Here is an 18,807-nt window from a genome sequence, read left to right on the forward strand (position 1 = left end):
CTTCCCACCCCCTGCAAAAATACTTCCCTTGCTCTTTGTATCTATCAATCTCTCCATTAATATTTTGTAAGTAAATACTTTGTGCAACCAACACCTTTCTTGAATTAAAAGTTAGTAATTAAAATAAGACCATAAATACTAATTTATTACATGAGCTGTAAAGAATCCAGTACAGTTTACTGTGCCAAATAACATCACAATCCTGCAACAAGATCTGCCAGCATGGATTCCTGCAGAGTTCCTTGAAGTACATGGGCACTGTGTCTGTGCTAACAGATTCTACTGCAGAATTAGGCCTGTCCAGGAAAGAGATGTATATTTAGTGACCTGTAGCGCACAGAACCAGGAGTAAGAGTTTCTGAGTTCTAATCCTTGACTTGCTCTATAGTTTGGGCAAGTTAGCTATCTGTTTATCTCAGTCCTTATCCACATCTCTATTTCCCCATCTGTAACATGACAGAAATTATAATTACATATTTGACGATATTGCACATAGTGAATTATTGGAAAAATAGTCCACAATTTTATCTTCAGCCCACTACACTTTCATCGATGCAAATGTGGTGCTTTAAAACAAGAACACAGAAATGAAGCCAACCCTGCAAACTACTATTTCACTTCTATACAGAAAAATAAAAAGTAATGGAAGAAAAATCTTCAACTTGTTTTTCAGGGAAGACAAGTCGTTTTCCACCAATGATGCATCATCAGATGTCCCCTGATGGCAGGTCTTCTGGTGCCCATTTTCCAAGGTCTCACCTGGCAGAGGCAGTTGCCAAGGCCAAGGGTGGTGGAGGTGGTGGAGGAGGAGGTGGCAGTGGGAGAGGTCTCGTGGGGCAGATCATACCCATTTATGGATTTGGAATCCTTTTATACATACTGTACATTCTGTATAAGGTAAGAATAAACATCTGTTTTTAAGACACTGATGCATCTGTGAAATCTAAAAAGTCTAACTTTGGGCTTGTTTTAAAAAATTATTTAGACAAAAATATTTTTAGTTCAACCCAGCTCAGAAGAGGATACAAATTAGTGAGTCAGCAATTTATGGGACAGTGACAAATGGGCATATTCCATATGATAGCTTTCACAATAGCAAACACGGTAATTAAGGATGTGCCTATATTAGAGACGCGGGTGTAATATCCATCTTGTGTAGATGTACCCACTCTAGCTTGCTAAATATAGCAGTGGGGACGCGACAGTGCGGCCCTAGCTGCTGCAGTGTAGATGTACCCTTAGGTTGCAGCAAAGGTCTTCCTATAATTTAGGTCCCACTATTTTCTGGGTTCATTACAATTCTTGTTTCTCCACAAAGTCTGAGAGACATAGTTAACTCTATTTTAACTATTTAAGAAAAACATCATTAGCTGGTGTAAATCATTGGAGTTGCATTAACTTCACTAAAAAGCAACAGAGAGTCCTGTGGCACCTTTAAGACTAACAGATGTATTGGAGCATAAGCTTTCGTGGGTGAATACCCACTTCGTCAGACACATGTAATGGAAATTTCCAGAGGCAGGTATAAATATGCAGGCAAGAATCAGTCTGGAGATAACGAGGTTAGTTCAATCAGGGAGGGTGAGGTCCTTTGCTAGCAGTTGAGGTGTGAACACCAAGGGAGGAGAAACTGCTTTTGTAGTTGGCTAGCCATTCACAGTCTTTGTTTAATCCTGATCTGATGGTGTCAAATTTGCAAATGAATTGAAGCTCAGCAGTTTCTCTTTGGAGTCTGGTCCTGAAGTTTTTTTGCTGTAAGATGGCTACCTTTACATCTGCTATTGTGTGGCCAGGGAGGTTGAAGTGTTCTCCTACAGGTTTTTGTATATTGCCATTCCTGATATCTGACTTGTGTCCATTTATCCTTTTACTTAGTGACTGTCCAGTTTGGCCAATGTACATAGCAGAGGGGCATTGCTGGCACATGATGGCATATATAACATTGGTGGACGTGCAGGTGAATGAACCGGTGATGTTGTAGCTGATCTGGTTAGGTCCTGTGATGGTGTTGCTGGTGTAGATATATGGGCAGAGTTGGCATCGAGGTTTGTTGCATGGATTGGTTCCTGAGTTAGAGTTGTTATGGTGCGGTGTGTGGTTGCTGGTGAGAATATGCTTAAGGTTGGCGGGTTGTCTGTGGGCGAGGACAGGCCTGCCTCCCAAGGTCTGTGAAAGCGAGGGATCATTGTCCAGGATGGGTTGTAGATCACTGATGATGCGTTGGAGAGGTTTAAGCTGAGGACTGTAGGTGATGGCCAGTGGAGTTCTGTTGGTTTCTTTCTTGGGCTTGTCTTGTAGCAGGAGGCTTCTGGGTACACATCTGGCTCTGTTGATTTGTTTCCTTATTTCCTTGTGCGGATATCGTAGTTTTGAGAATGCTTGGTGAAGATCTTGTAGGTGTTGGTCTCTGTCTGAGAGGTTGGAGCAGATGCGGTTGTACCTCAGTGCTTGGCTGTAGACAATGGATCGTGGGGTGTGTCCAGGGTGGAAGCTGGAGGCATGAAGGTAGGCATAGCGGTCGGTGGGTTTTCGGTATAGGACCTAACCAGATCAGCTACAACATCACCGGTTCATTCATTGACACCATCAGATCAGGATTAAACAAAGACTGTGAATGGCTAGCCAACTACAAAAGTAGTTTCTCCTCCCTTGGTGTTCACACCTCAACTGCTAGCAGAGGACCTCACCCTCCCTGATTGAACTAACCTCGTTATCTCCAGACTGATTCTTGCCTGCATATTTATACCTGCCTCTGGAAATTTCCATTACATGCGCCTGACGAAGTGGGTATTCACCCACGAAAGCTTATGCTCCAATACATCTGTTAGTCTTAAAGGTGCCACAGGATTCTCGGTTGCTTTTTACAGATCCAGACTAACACGGCTATCCCTCTGATAATTAACTTCACTGGCGTTCTCCTAGCTGAGGATCTGTCCCAAAGATAATTTTTTTTTAAAATCACAGATTAAACACTTCTCAGATATCTTGAACTTTTTATGGATACTTGTTACTCAGAAATGCCTAATATTTACTTTCATGGAAAATGGAGGCTTATACTACATGTTCATGCAGGGGGTGTAAAGTGTGCCGTGTATGGGCTACCTGCATCACAGGTTACAGCATGGGGGAGGGAGAGCAGCCTCTGCAGGACTGTTACGTCCTTTTCCTCCCAGATTGCCAGGGAGCAGATGAGCTGAAATGGACATTGCCTTAATTCCAGTGACCCGATGTGTCAGCCTGCAAAGGGGAGAAACTAATCTCTGCTGCATAAGGAGCTTGGGGAGATTCCTTCTCCCCGCAGAACAAGGGGTGAACCAGGCACTGACCGGCGACTCGGAACAATTGGTAGTCTCTGCCCAGGAGAGTCCCAGGATAAGCAGGGCAGAAGTGTTCCTGCAGGCCAGGAAAGAGGCATATTGACTGGGCTGGTTAAGCACAGTTAGCAGCATCCAACCTTTATACAGATGAAAGGGCGTGACTAAAGAGCATATCGCTTTTTGGTAGACCCTGATGACATCTGTGTTGCTGTCACAGTGTTAGTGCAAAGCCAGAAAAGTACATAAATGCCAGAAAACTTTTGCCAAAGAAAGAGAGGCAAATAGGTTGGATTTAATTCCCCCCCAGTATTTTTAAAGGCCAGTCTTTGCCCAAACAAAACCCCTTTTAGTAGTGGGTCTCTTTGTACAGATGAATTATAGGATTGGGGCCTTTAGAGTAATGTACGCAGTTTTTAAATGTAAATGTGATATTTTTCAGTTAATCCTTATTTTTGGTTAAAAAAAATCGCCAGTTATAAATACGTCATAGCAGTTTTTGGTTAGCTAGGTTTCCATAGTTTCTTTCATGATCACTGTCTGTTTTTTCCTCTGGTGGTATTTTCTGTGATTAGTTTCTAGCATAATTTTAGCTTTCTCTCTTTTTCTTGGTGTGATGCCTGTGAGGCTTCTGTACTTCTGTTGCTGTAAATTCCTATAATAGTAATTTTTTTCCCACTTACAGCTCTCTTCCAAGGGAAAAACCACTACAGTGGAGAGGAAATCTCCTTCTCCTATACCTGGAAACATGAATAGGAAAATCAGTAAGTATTATTTCCCAGGTGATTAGAAATTACCCACGTAACCATACAGTTGGACAGTGTCTTTGTCTTCTGGATACATTGTAAATCTGCTGTTCCATGTAAAGTTGATGTTAGATAGTAGTTTTTAACAAGTTGTTTCCCTGAATTTGTTCTGGAACCTTCAATGCCAAATAGGAAAATACAGCAGCAAGCATTATCTTCTATGTTGCGGTGGGATAGAGGAGATGATGTAAAGCAAATTACTGCTCCATCACTTTCTAAGTGAATGTTTAAAATCAAAACGTTTAAAGGATTGACATGTTTACAATAAAAGGTGAAATGTGCAATGAGTGGGAGCAACACAACATAGTACAAGAAGTGTCTGTTCTCTTTTCTTTGTTCTGCTTGAATAAACAATTTAGTGAGGGTTTTAGCTTAATATCACGGTGTTTTTAAAAAATGGTTTTTTTACCAGTGCTCATTAGTAGTATAAAGAACACTCCACCTACAAAGAAAAAAAAAAGTGCAATACACATTGCAAAATACAAAATCCTCAGTCCACCTGGCTCTGAAGTGGCTCTATGCAACATAATGCCCTAATCCTGCAAGTCATTGCATGTGGGCAAAGTAAAGTCAATGGGGCCCTCCAGACTCAGCGTGGAATGAATTTGCCAAGTCCCTAAAATGATCACGTATGAAACCTGCCAATCAAACATATAAAGAAATAAAGCTTCATGATTTAGAGTTCCAGTAAATAAAATGTTTTTCCACCTTGCCTGTTTAGTAATAATAATAGTTAGCGCTGGTATATGCTAGCACTTTACACCTTCAAAGCATTGAACAAACATTAACTACTGAGTATGGGCCTGATCTAAAGGTACCTGAAAGCAATGAGAGTTTTTGCTGACTTTGTTGAGTTTTAGATCAGACCGAAGTGCTAAAAGGCCAAATATTAATAATAATAATAATAATAATAATGGAACTAGCTCCAAAAAGAGCTTTCAATCTAGGATAATTCTAAAAGCTGAGAAGCAAAGTTCTCACAGCTAAATGCCTTTTCTTAATGTGTATGTTCTGGGCAGTTACCAGGCTGTCTGTTACATTCTCTTCCCATTGGCATACTGTTTAAATTGCTGAAACATTTGATATGTGTAGGTAAAGGAAGCAGCCAGCTTCCCCTCTCCACCCAGCTGTTACTGTTTCTTTTTCCCCAAGTTGTATGGTCACAATACCAATGAAATAACAAATCTGCCTATTTCTAAATATACACGTTTGATGGATAATTTAATACATTAGCTTTAAAGCTCAGGTGAGCAGTTGTTTGTAATAACATTTAAATGTATTTTATTTAGTTGGCTAAATTCTCATAGAAAACACAAATACTTGATAGGGTATTAAAAAGACAATGTTATCACAGGGTTCAGGTAATATTGTTGTAATAATCATGACATAAATGCACATCATGATGTTTTATAGAATCATAGAAATTAGGGATAAATAATATCTGTTGACTCTGTTTTCTACCATCTTTATTCCGGCCCCACCTCTTCCCCTGAGCGCCCCCCCCTCCCCTTTGCTCCTGTTCCGTCCCCCACCCCCCACGGGTTGGGAGGGACTCACCTGTGGAGCCGGGGCTGGGAGCTGCAGCCACCCAACACAGGTAGGAGGCGACCCCAGCTGAGTAGGGGCTGGCGCAGATGATGACCTGGCACCTCCCCGCCTCCCCCGCCCTCAGTAACTGGACGTTAGTTGTCCAGTCAGTAGTACTGGCTGGACACTGTCAGGTCCCCTTTGGTCGAAAACCAGGCACCTGGCCACCCTATTAAAGAATCTATCACTAGTCAGAGGGGAGGCAGCATAGTGGATAGATCATTGGACCTGAATCCTTGTCCTACCATTAACCTGCTCTGTGACCTTGGGATCTCACTTTACCTGTCTCTGCCTTTGTTCATCTTCCCACCCTGTGTCTACTTGTCTATTTAGGCCTCAATCGTGCAAAAGCTTGAAAACTCACAGTGCATAAAATTAAGCAGATGCTTTGTGGAATCAGGGTCTTCGCAGAATTCGGGCCCTGACTGTAAACACTTTGAAGAAGGGACAGTTTCTCATTACATGTTTGTGCAGTATATACAAGGGACCCAATCTTGGTTGTGGCCTCTAGGTGTTACAATAATACATATAATAAATGGAGAGACTGCTTCCTTCTTGCTGCCTGAGAGCATATGTGCCACACGTGCCAATCAACAGCGTTAGTTTGCTAGTGCACTGGGGTTGTGGGGGGAAAGAAGAGGAAGTTCAGAGACAGCAAGTTGCTTCGCATGCAGGGCTGTACCATACAGGCACGATTAATTTCTGTATCTGGCATCTGAATGTTTCCTCCCCTCCATCACTCCATTCTCTTATGGGCACTAGGGATGTGTATGCTGCACTAGCAGCTCCACCATCCTTAGAAGGGGTCCAGCCTTCACCTTTGATGGGTTAGTAATACTAGCCAGGAGGTTGGAGCCATGGCTATATCCCCCACCCAGATTGTGGCTGGCTCATGTGCATAGGTGCAAGTTCCTTGAGCTGTCTCCCTATATCCTTGCACATCATGAAGAGCCAGACATTATCTGACAGCAGAAAATATATTAACTTGAGTGGCTTTGAATCTTTATTCACAGGAATTTAAGAGGTACATTCCATGAGAACTGTTGATTTTACAATAGGGCAGCATATCACTAAATTTCCTTTAGAGCATCAGATTAGGTGGCTTTTTTCTGTCAGATCATTTCAATCTGCATATCAAGTGGTTGCTTGTTAGCCATTCTGAGAAGTGCTTTCTGTGCATCTCTGTGCCTTTGGGAACCTCTCTGCACTCCTTTTGTTATGCCTGGAGAAGTGAAAGCGAATATTTCCAATAATTCTATGGAGACTGAGCTTTCATCTGCTCTTGTTAGATCCCTCAGAACCAGTTTTGGCTTAATACTGTGTTTGCTGAGACAACCAGTCTGTAATACTACTAGAGGAATAAGTTTTCAGAGCTGCTAGTGATTGTGTTTGTTTTTCAGCTGACTATGAGCTCACACAACTACAAGAAAAGCTGAGAGAGACTGAGGAGGCTATGGAAAAATTAATCAATAGAGTAGGACCTAATTGTGACAGGTATGTTTTATATTACAGGAATTTAAAGAAGAACTCCTTTCTGTTTAGGGTAGATAAATTAAACTTTCTCTTGGAAGAAAATCTTCTTTTTATCAAAATGTAAATCTCTTGTATATGTTAAAATAGTAATTATGTTTCTACTTCACAATGTTGACACAATATTTTGCTCTATTTTTTTCACATTTTTCTTTTCACGTTCTATATTCAATTATTTTTTGCAATGTCAATTTCCTTAAGGGGAACACCCGGACCCCATTGTACTATGTAATTTGGAAGATAAAGACAGATAAGTCTAAACTGAACATGAAAATGTCTTAGGCCCAAAAGCAAAGCAAAGCAAAAAAAGCCAATGAGTGTGCCCAAGATGACTACTTCATTTTCTGTTAGCTTCTAGTGTTCTGGATCTTTTTATAAAACAGTAATACGGTTATCCTTTACATAGATGCCTTTTTGAATCTCTGTAAAATGTTTCCTTAGAGGCAAGGCTGCATATTAATCTGCTCCAGTAAGCAATTTCCACCAGTTTAACTTGCAAACCCTCTTGGTTAGTAAATATGAAAAAAGAAAATGTGCTAAATTCGTCTTTTTAAATTTGTTTTTTCTTTGATAATTTGCTCACTAATATTTGGTGTAAAACTTATTAACATATACACTGTTTAAAATTATTTTGAAATAATGATTGCATATTCTTCCATAAAAAGCTAAATTATTAAAAATACTCCAAGAAATATGTTTGTATTTGGCTGTAATATGAAAGTTGAATACAGCGAGATTTTGTTACACATTTTACAAAATTACAAAATAAATGGTATGGGCCATTTTTAATCTGCTCCCATTTCCTTTTGATTTTAAATGTATACTCTTTACATCCAGAATGAAAAACCTTATCCCTGCTCTAATTTTGTTTCTAATTGTTTATATGTTATTTTTAAGGGCTTGATCCAATGCCCAGTGAAGTCAATTGGGGACCAGATTGAGATTTTGAAAACCTCCTAAACTGGGGTTTGAAACTGGAATTTTTGTTTGGGCCTTTGTAAAAATAGGTTTGATTTGTAAAATTTGTTTCTGGATTCCAATTTTGATGTCCCCTAGGTCCCATCTGCACAAATCTCTGGGTTGATCAGTAAAGTGCAGTACTTCTTGCAGGTCTGGCTTGATGTGAGTAATTAAACATGGGAGAGGCCTGATTTTTTGGAAGACAGGATTCGGGAGGTAACTAGGTCAGCAGGCTGAAAATGGAAGGTTTGTGCTAAGATAAGTGAATGGGTCAGTAAACTAGAAGACAGAATGTTTGAGCTAGCTAAGAGAAGAGGGGGGAAAGGATTTTTTTGTAAGTATTAACAGAGAGGGAGGTAAAGAAAGATCTGGGATGGAAGAGGCACAAGTACAGGGCAATATAACAATGTCTAAACCAAGAAACAGATGACATTAGTTACATAATATAGACTTCTCGATAGACACATCTGATTAAGGGCATCATGAATCATAAAGCTTTGAAACAATCTCAAAATTCTCAGTCTTCTCTTTTGAACAAATGTAATCCTTTCCCAGTTTGTGAATTCAGTCACGCTGTTATTATTTATTATAGCATCCAGTTAGGATCGGAGTTTTCTTAACATTTAGCTTATTTGCTGGTTTCCATTTCTTAGCATAGACCTGGCCACTGCAAAATCTCCCTGCAGGAACTACTCATCTAGATTGCTCAGACCTTTGCTGAGATTCTGATGACGGAAAACAAAGATTTCTGGGTGTGTAAGGCTATTATCTCTGTTGTTCTTCCAGGCTCTTACTAGAATGTTTTAATATGGGGACATGGCTGCAATATGTGCAAAATCTTTCCATACGCATTCCCACAAATATCTAAACCATATGTCATATTCCTGTTTTCATCATTCTGTTCAATGTACAGTATATCTTGAAATATTTTTTTTGCTAAATTTCTATTCAAGAGCTGTTTTATTCATAAGTTTCTATTCAAGAGATGTTATTTGGTATCTAAATGACCAGCACATGTTAATCCACAAAAATACTACACAAGTGTCCTTGAATCTATCTTTAATTCCCAGAAAGGACAGTTTAAAACACTCATTAACTCACCCTGTTGTGCCTTACCAAGAGGTTTAGCAGCACATGCAGTATATTGCGCAAGAACTTAAAGTGCAGTTTAACTCTGAAAAGTGATTTTCATATCAAATTTGCTCAGGTTACAATTAAAAAAGATTTTTCTAAGTGCTCGTCCCAGAAACTCAGCCTGGGATCTGAAGGTCAAGCTAGGGTCTTTCAGGCTACCGCATCATAACCAGTAGGAAAGGTTCTATAGGTCAAATGCTGCCCCCAGTCACACCTGTGCAACCCCAGTGGCCTCATGTTATATCCCCCAAACCTATTGGTTTCAGTGGGATTGTACAAGTGTAACTGGGGAAAATTTGCATACATTAAACTGGTGGCCCTACAATTGGAACTTAGTTAAAAATTCTGTTGATGCAAAGAATCCATCTGTCTTTCCTAAAGCAGTATGGCTGTGCAGGAATGAGTATAGCAAACAGTAAAATCTTCCTTTTACACTGAAGTAAAAAGGTCTGACTGACACACGGAGCAGCTATGCAGGATAAGAAACTGCATTTGCTAGTTACTTTTCATAGTGGAACTGCATTTTCATTTGACATAGTTTTGCAGTTTAAATTTGCTTTAGTCTTAGATAGTTTTGTTTCTTCTTTTGTTTAATTATAGTTAGCAAAGAGAATGTAAAAAATGGTATGTTGTCATTCAGCATATCTGCTCCAGTGGGCTTGCTTTTCAGACCTGGATGTCTGACTCTTAACAACTAGTGGCTCCACTCAGGTGGGCCCTAAGATGCCCAAATATCTATTTGATACACCCATATGCTAAGTGATGGCTTGAGTTTCCCTAACACTCTCATTGTGGAACCCAGCTTTCAAACTTAGGCCTCAGAGTGCTGGGGAGCCTATCTGTTTATTGACAAGAACCATCTAATTTTCTCTCAACAGTGCAGAGTCAATGCAACTAAAGAGCTGGATTTTATTCTGGCTTGTGCATCAATGAAATTGTCAGCTAATGTTCAGCTGTAAAAATCTTTATTTCTGATGATTAGGTAGGAGGTAGAAATGACCCAACTTCATTGTAAGGTACAAAGTCACATTTACAGAGATGGCAATTAGAAAAACCATCTTTTTACCACAAACTGAACAAATGTGCAGTGGAAATTGAGAGGGACTAAATATAGAACTCCATGGAGCCATTTTTACAATCTCTCTTCTGCCTATAGCTGTGTTTTAATGGTGCTGTTTTAAGAGGATGAAGGCCAAGAGCTCCAAATTGAAGTGTATGAGACACCAAGTTAGATTACGGATTTTCATAGCAATCATGATAGCTCCTTAGGAACTGTTATGATCTCAGTGTAAGTATATAAAAACATTGCTGTACCTGCCAATGAGTATTTTGGGATTCCACAATGCAGCATGTGCTTCATTGACATGATAAATTGTAATAGCTCTTTTGGAGCTACAAGCATGCACAGCAAGAATGAACACCTGCCACTCTCTGAAATGATCATTTCTGCCAGTGCAAACAGTCTGCCGCCTCCTATTATGCAGTGTCTCCTATGTGAAAGTCTCCCTGTACAGAAGACCATCACATAGCTTATGCAGCATTTAAGTTTCATTTAAGTCCTAGTTTGAGGGCTTTGGTGGGATGTAAATAGTGCATAAGGACTTGTGCTGCCCCTCTGCATTGTGGTGAATTTCACTGTTTGAGCAAGACACTTAAAGCCACACTGTAGAACCTTACTCAGGAGTTTCAAATACAAGTAGTATAGAGTGCAGAACACCTCTTAATAGACTTTTCCTTGTGCTAGGGCCCTGCCTCAGCACCAGGGCCGGATTAACCTTTTGTGGGCCCAGTGCCAAACAAATTTGTGGGCCCCCATGGAGGCAGTGGAGCATGACGCAGGGACATCAGTCCTCAGAGCGAGGGGCCAGCCGAGGCAATGGGGCATGGCACCATTTACAAACCGGCAGTTACCAGACGCACAGTGGCCCGCCCGGCCCTGTGCTGCCAACATGCCCCTTCCCCTCGGGGGTGGGCCCATCCTGCGCCACACTGCCCCCCCGGCCAACACCAGAACACCTCCAATCCCCCGATTCCCCATGGCCAGAGCTCCCCCGCCCCACAAATGCACAGCACCCTGCACAACACCACCCTTGCCCAGCGCCCCCCCTACCCACAGCCCCACCACCAGGGCCGTCCTTAGGATACGCAGTATTATTAAACTGGTGCCCCTATGCCCAACTTGGGGCACAGCCACCACCCCCGCCCGTGGAGCCCCAGAAGAACCCCCACCCATTGCTGACAAACACTGAGCTTCGTACGCAGCAGACGCTGCGGCAGCCTGGGCTCGCAGCCCAGCGGGGAGGGGTGAGGCACCAAAGGATACTGAGCCTCACGGTGGAGGAGAGTCACAGTTCCCCACAGAGACCCCTGTACCCTCTCCCTCACGCAGAATGTGCCGCGCTGGTGCATTCAGCTTTGTGAATATGGCCCCTGCCCAAGGAGACTGCAGCGGGCGCCGGGTGTGCAGGAGCCGACCCGCTCTTATTTGCTGTCCCAGTGGTGCCCCAAATTTTCGGGTGCCCTACGCAGCTGCGTATGCTACATATGCCTAAGGATGGCCCTGCCCACCACAACTGCCCAGCACCCGCCACAGAACTTCCATTCCCTAGTGCCCCACCCACACAGATCTTCCCCACCACCTCACAGCCCAGCATCCCCCAGAGACACACTCCCCACCCCCTGCCTCCTGGCCGCACTCACCGGCCCTGCTGGGAGGTGACTGTGTCTGCCAGGCTGAGCCAGCAGCGCAGCCAGAGCTGGTCCCGGGGCAGGGAATTGCTCTGGCCACTCGGGAGTGGTGCAGTCAGCCCAGGCACGCTCCCCCCATACTGTCACACTCCCCGCCCCCACACCTGGCTGAGATTGGCCAGGCTTCTCCACCAGTCACAGGTGGTTCAGCTCTGGGGGGACAGATGGGGCCCCACAGGTGGTGGGACGCAGAGACTGCCCAGAGCTTGAGGTGCACTGGGGTCCGGCCAGGGGGCAGAGAGGAGTAGGGGGGTAGGGCCAGGGGGCGGAGAGGAGCCATCGGCCTGAGGAGCAAGTGATGGGTGGTGGGGAGCCAGTGGGCTGGCAGGGTCTCGGGACGCAGTGCAAGTGGAGCAGGCCGGGGCCCCTTCTGAGCATGGGCCTGGCTCCATGGAGCCACTGGCGCCACTGTAAACCCGGCACTGCTCAGCACAGAGTCACGTAGGCTCTCAGTGGCTGGCTGCTGTCTCAAGGTGATATTTCTTCAGTTTACATATTTTTTGTCTCTGGAAAAGGGGGATTGGGCTGGCAGTTCTATTTCATCCACAGCCCAGGGTAGACAACTGACAAAACCCATTTCATATAGTATGATACATTCATCTCAAATACATGTCTTCAAATTCCACAACTGCACACTTCAGATATTTATCATTTGTGATCTTAGAACCAGACCAATTTTATGGAGCGAATTCTGCCATCAGAGTTCAGTGGAACCCAGAGGTGGAATTTGGCCCTATCTGATTTATAGCATGATGGTGTAATTTTATCAAACAAGGCTTGTCAAGTCCATAAAGACTTGCCCTTTGGAAGTTCCCTACTGTCTGTCAGACCTGCCCATTGTTGGTTAACAAAACTGGAGCTAATAAAGTTCCAGTTCCGTTGCTAAAATCCAAGTAAAAATGAGAAAGTAGCAAGATCATAAAATCCATCAGCTCTGTAAACAGCCTGTTTTCTAGTGTCAGAGTGTGTGGAGAATTTCAACTATAGTAGGAATTTGAGTGACGTACAGGTGTCTTCTGCCAGTAAGAGTGTGTACACGAGGTGGGGGATGTGCGGTGACAGTGAAGAAAAAATATAACCTGTTGTCAAGCATCCATTTGGCCCGTATTTGGAAGTTCTCAATTGATGTTCGCAGCTCTCATCTTTAGGATTGGGCCAAAAAAAACCTGATGAGGTTCAACAAGGACAAGTGCAGAGTCCTGCACTTAGGACGGAAGAATCCTATGCACTGCTACAGACTAGGGACCGAATGGCTAGGTAGCAGTTCTGCAGAAAAGGACCTAGGGGTCACAGTGGACGAGAAGCTGGATATAAGTCAACAGTGTGCTCTTGTTGCCAAGAAGGCTAACGGCATTTTGGGCTGTATAAGTAGGGGCATTGCCAGCAGATCGAGGAACGTGATCGTTCCCCTTGGTGAGGCCTCATCTGGAGTACTGTGTCCAGTTTTGGGCCCCACACTACAAGAAGGATGTGGAAAAATTGGAAAGAGTCCAGTGGAGGGCAACAAAAATGATTAGGGGTCTGGAGCACATGACTTATGAGGAGAGGCTGAGGGAACTGGGATTGTTTAGTCTCCAGAAGAGAAGAATGAGGGGGGATTTGATAGCTGCTTTCAACTACCTGAAGGGGGGTTCCAAAGAGGATGGAGCTCGGCTGTTCTCAGTGGTGGCAGATGACAGAACAAGGAGCAATGGTCTCAAGTTGCAGTGGGGGAGGTCTAGGTTGGATATTAGGAAACACTATTTCACTAGGAGGGTGGTGAAGCACTGGAATGCGTTACCTAGGGAGGTGGTGGAATCTCCTTCCTTGGAAGTTTTTAAGGCCCGGCTTGACAAAGCCCTGGCTGGGATGATTTAGTTGGGAATTGGTCCTGCTTTGAGCAGGGGGTTGGACTAGATGACCTCCTGAGGTCCCTTCCAACTCTGATATTCTATGATTCCCAGAGCAGATATACCAGACTGGAAGTTGTGTGCAGAGCAAGGAAGCCACAGAGAGAGCCCTGCATCCCCAATTGTGTGCTGTTTCAGGAGCTCTCCCCCACCCCCCGTTAGGTTTGATATTCATCTTACAGGAATACTTAAAAATAAGATCTTCTGTTACTCACAGGGCCAAATTTTGATCTCAGTCCCTGCGATGCTACCCAGCGGTACCCATGGTTGTGGGGCACCTTGCTACCATCTGCCCCCATAGCGAGAGGGAGCCCTGTCTATGCCTGCTAGGGGTCAACTCTCTAACTCTCCCAGTCACAGGCAACTCAAGCACTCCCCTCTCAGCCCATGCGGGCTTGCTGTCCCGTATGCAGGCAAGCATATAGAGTGTGCACACGCCAACCCAAGTCCAGCATCTTGCTGCAGTGGCCAGCCCCTGTTCCACTGGACACTCCCAGAGAAACCGCACACCTCAGCTTAACGCACAGCATTTAGATTTGTTTATTGAAAAAGCAAATGTAAGTTTATTTAATAAAGAATAGAGAGTCATATGATAGCAAATAGAAATACTGGGGGGGGGAGGGTTATACAGTAGAACCTCAGAGTTATGAACACCTCAGGAATGGAGGTTGTTCGTAACTCTGAAATGTTTAGTATCAGAGGGGTAGCCGTGTTAGTCTGGATCTGTAAAAAGCGACAGAGAGTCCTGTGGCACCTTATAGACTAACAGACATATTGGAGCATAAGCTTTCGTGGGTAATACCCACTTTGTCAGATGCATGCCATGAAATGTTTGAAACTCTGAACAAAACCCTATGGTTGTTCTTTCATAAGTTTACTACTAAACATTGACTTAACACAGCTTTGAAACTTTACTATGCAGAAGAAAAAGGCTGCTTTTAACCATCTTAATTTAAATGAAACAAGTACAGAAACAGTTTCCTTACCTTGTCAAATCTTTTTTTTAAACTTTCCCTTTATTTTTTAGTAGTTGACATTTAACACATCACTGTACTGTATTTGCTTTTTTTGGGGGGTGTCTCTGCTGCTGCCTGCTTGCGTACTCCCGGTTCCAAATGAGTTGTGTAGTTGCCCAGTCAGTTCATAACTCTGATGTTCGTAACTGAGGTTCTACTGAATAGCAAATAGAATCATAACACATATTCTACTGCCTAAACTCAACTCACACAATGCCCTCTTCGCGAATAAGGTACTGCTCCCCCCCCCCCCCCCAAACTCTTTCTTACAGCGTTTTTCAGCCAGGATAGCTGAGCGCCTTCTTTCATGAAGCCAAGTCCTGTGGCAACTTGTTTCACCTTGATGAAGGACAAGCAGGTGTTCATTTGCACCTCAGATGTACTTCCAAAAGTTCATTGTCTTTGCTCCAACACAGGATAAACCCTGTTTTCCCCCCCACAAATCTATTAACATTTTGCTCAGACTGTAAATGGGCATCCATTGTGAACCATACAGTACTCAATTTCCTCACTGCCTAACAGGAGGGTGAGGCTCACCTTTGGGTGTCTTTCCTTAACTCTCAGACCTAGATAACATATCTTTGGCGAACTAGAATGTAGATCCCAGACCCAGAGGATCCCTGTACCCTTATGCACCCTAGCTGGGACAAAGACGTTCCTGAGTTACAGTCATACAGTTTAAATTCAGAGTACTTCAAATGAAATCAATGGGCTTACTCTGGATTTACACCTGTGTAACTGAGAACAGCATCTGCCCACGATCCCTAACCACTCTGACAGTTTTACCAGATGCACAATTCTAATTTCACACTGCTTTTGTGCTAGCATAACTCCATTGACTACAGTGGAATGAGTCCTGATTTACATCAGCGTAAATGATAGCAGAAGCAGGCCAATCATTTTAAAATCACAGCTGTGCTGTATGTTTATCTGTTTTTAGAAAGACAGTAACAAAAATAGTTTGCTCAGACCAAGTGCTTCTCTGTTCATGGCATTTAATCAGCATGGGAGAAACTGACAACAGAAACAATGAATCAATTGGTTTTAACCAATGGGTGGAAATATGAAAAACCTGCTGCCTGAATATTTTTTTCTCCCTGACCAGACTGAGATTACTGTACAATGAGCAGTTATAGCAAAGAGCTTGTATTCACTGGATAATAAAATATATCAATAAATGCTGTGAAATGATGTGCCTGTAGAGACTATACTTTTGACTTAATCCTAAAATAACCTCATTTCTCTCACCCCTATTCAAATCCAGATGCCCCCGTTAAGGTTAAACTCAAAAACACCCTAATTTTTCATCTCTCCCTCCTGCCCCATGGAGCTATCCTGCCTTTGCTGTTTGATGATGACATTATGTTGCTGGCCAACTGACTTAATGACGGCTGCCAGGCTGCAAATAAAATACTTTAACTTGCCAATGAGAAGCCAGTATTGTCAAAGCAACAATTAAGGAGCTGCTTGAGCAGCTGCCCACAGTCAGTGAGGAGTTTTCATGGGGTGCTATGCACACTGTGTCATACGTTGTTTAAAATTTAGTGTAGATCCTGAATGAAGCAACATGACAGGACATGCATTTTCCTGTCGTTTCTCAACCAAGGATCTGCCAAGTCTCATTCAGCCTTTTTAAAAAAAGCCTTTAGAGTTACCATGCTGCATTCTCCACCAACCAAGCAACTTCATAACTCTAGTTTGCGTATGGCGTTCTCCTAGCCCTCCTGCTTGTTGTGACCATCCTATTGTACACAAATATTAAATACTGATAATATTGCTATCCAGACTCCTTCAGGGTTGGTGTTTGATGTTTTCTAGCAGGGCCCAAAATGTTACAACAGACCAGGAAAAGAGATTACTCCAGCAGCTCCGAGAGATCACTAGGGTCATGAAGGAAGGTAAACTCATAGATGGCATCTCTCCAGAGAAGGAAGCTGAAGAAGCTCCTTATATGGAGGATTGGGAAGGTAAATGCGGGCTTTTATTTCTTCTTTACTGTCATCTGAACAAAGTAGTTTTGCCAGAACCGGAATATTTCCCCCCAGATGCAAACAGACTCCTGCACAGTTGCCTCATTTCTTTTCAGAAAGGTGGCCTCCAAGACTTTTCAATTATATTAATGAGCAAATGGATTTTGAACTACCCAGCATCTCACATTGCCTGGATAACAGTATCTGTTGCCAGAATTGGCAGATGAGCTTGAGTACACGCCATTTGTTACTTTGTCTTGGCTGACAGAGATTTATTTCTGTGCTTTTCTTAATTTGGCCAGGTTTTATTTTCTTCAGCGTAATACCACAGAAATAAGAACCAATATATTTTGCCTTATTTACTTAATTTTGGTTTTGTTTCTTTGCTTGCTCTAATATTGTAAAGATAATTGGAGATGTTAACTCCGGGAGTTCTGTCTTTCTAAAATTCTGCTTTTTAAACTCATTTTGATTTCTCATTGCTGTAAGTGTTGTATGATTGTGTTTTTAAAACATCCTGGTAGCCTCAAGCTCTGCTTTCTTAGTCTAGTTCTTCATGCATTTTTAAAAAATGAAATAAACAAAAGCATTCGGTTTCATCTAGTTATCCAGCTTTTTAAAGGATGTTGTTTAATTCTATATCTGAGGTCTTCAAAACATGTCTTAGAGAGGCACTGAGGTATTCAGAAATGTATTTACTTAAAGAGCTATGACCAGATTTTCAAAATATCGTCACCCAGCAGCTCCCATAGCTCTCACTCTAGCCCCAGTAGTGGGTGTGGAGTGCTTTTGAAAATCTGTTGAAAATGGGAGTTTTGCCATCGACTTCAAAGGGGCCAGGATTTCACCCCATCCCCTACAAGTTTGGGATGGTATTAATTTGAATTAGCTGTACTTTAGGGAGCCTCAGCAGAGTAAAAACTAAGTGTTGCTCTCATAAGACTTTAACATTCTTATGATAAACTCTAAATTCATTGAACAGATTTGTCAGCGTGGTTTTTATATCAGGATGGTCTATTCCTTTTAAAATTGGATTTAATATTTTAAGGTGCATGTCACTTTTGTTCCTAAGGTTATCCAGAAGAGACCTATCCTGTCTATGATAATTCTGATTGCTTCAAGCATAGACAGGACACAATACTTGTGGATTACCCTGATCTGAACGAGCCCTCTGCTGAAGAGATAGCTGAAAGAATGGAGGTTATGGAAGATGAGGATTATTTGTGTAGTGAAACTTTACTGTCTGATCTCACTACAGAGTGTGAACGCCATGATATGGGACAGAAAAAGGACCAGCAGATCAGCTTCAGTGACCAAGGTGGTGTCCTCCATCACAGCCATAACTTTGAGAAGTGCTACTGTTGCCACTATGAGGATGATCCTGCTGTCATAGCAGAGAATGCTGGGTTCCATGCTGACAGCTGCAGTGAGGCTGAAGACACAGCCAAAGATGATCTCTTCATGGATTCTGACAACGAAAATGCAGGACTGAAAAGCCAAAAAGCCAATGATCCAGATGCAGTAGGCACACTGAGAAAGCGAAACACAAAGGGACTTGAGTAATGGGGACCACCATGTGTGGCCGTAGCAAGATTCCTCAAACTCTCACACCTGCGCTCTTTGTTCTTGACCCACATTTATCTTCTCCGTTTCCAGCTCTTGGCACTATTTCCAGTCCCTTGGCCATGATCGCACCACCACCACCATCTGAATTGGAAGCTAATGGCCCTCTTTAAATTACTCCATTATTACCTCCAGCACTTGCTTGCTAGAGGCTGTTATGAACGGGAACAGAAGATGATTCTGTTCCAATATCCACATCTGTATTTACTTAATCCTGTGTGATTACTGCC

General features: G+C 42.9%; 1 protein-coding gene across 1 annotated transcript; it reads left to right on the top strand.

Annotated features, from left to right (window-relative positions):
* Positions 1-673: 673 nt before the first annotated feature.
* On the top strand, positions 674-18,517 carry RIC3 (RIC3 acetylcholine receptor chaperone). The gene is made up of 5 exons (XM_065403856.1): positions 674-897; positions 4,000-4,078; positions 7,108-7,201; positions 16,803-16,951; positions 18,027-18,517. Exons 1-5 carry the CDS (start codon positions 697-699, stop codon positions 18,515-18,517), a joined length of 1,014 nt encoding a protein of 337 aa, XP_065259928.1. The 5' UTR covers positions 674-696.
* Positions 18,518-18,807: the final 290 nt, after the last annotated feature.

This window comes from Emys orbicularis, chromosome 4 (genome assembly GCF_028017835.1).
Source record: "Emys orbicularis isolate rEmyOrb1 chromosome 4, rEmyOrb1.hap1, whole genome shotgun sequence".
Taxonomy (NCBI): Eukaryota; Metazoa; Chordata; order Testudines; family Emydidae; genus Emys; species Emys orbicularis.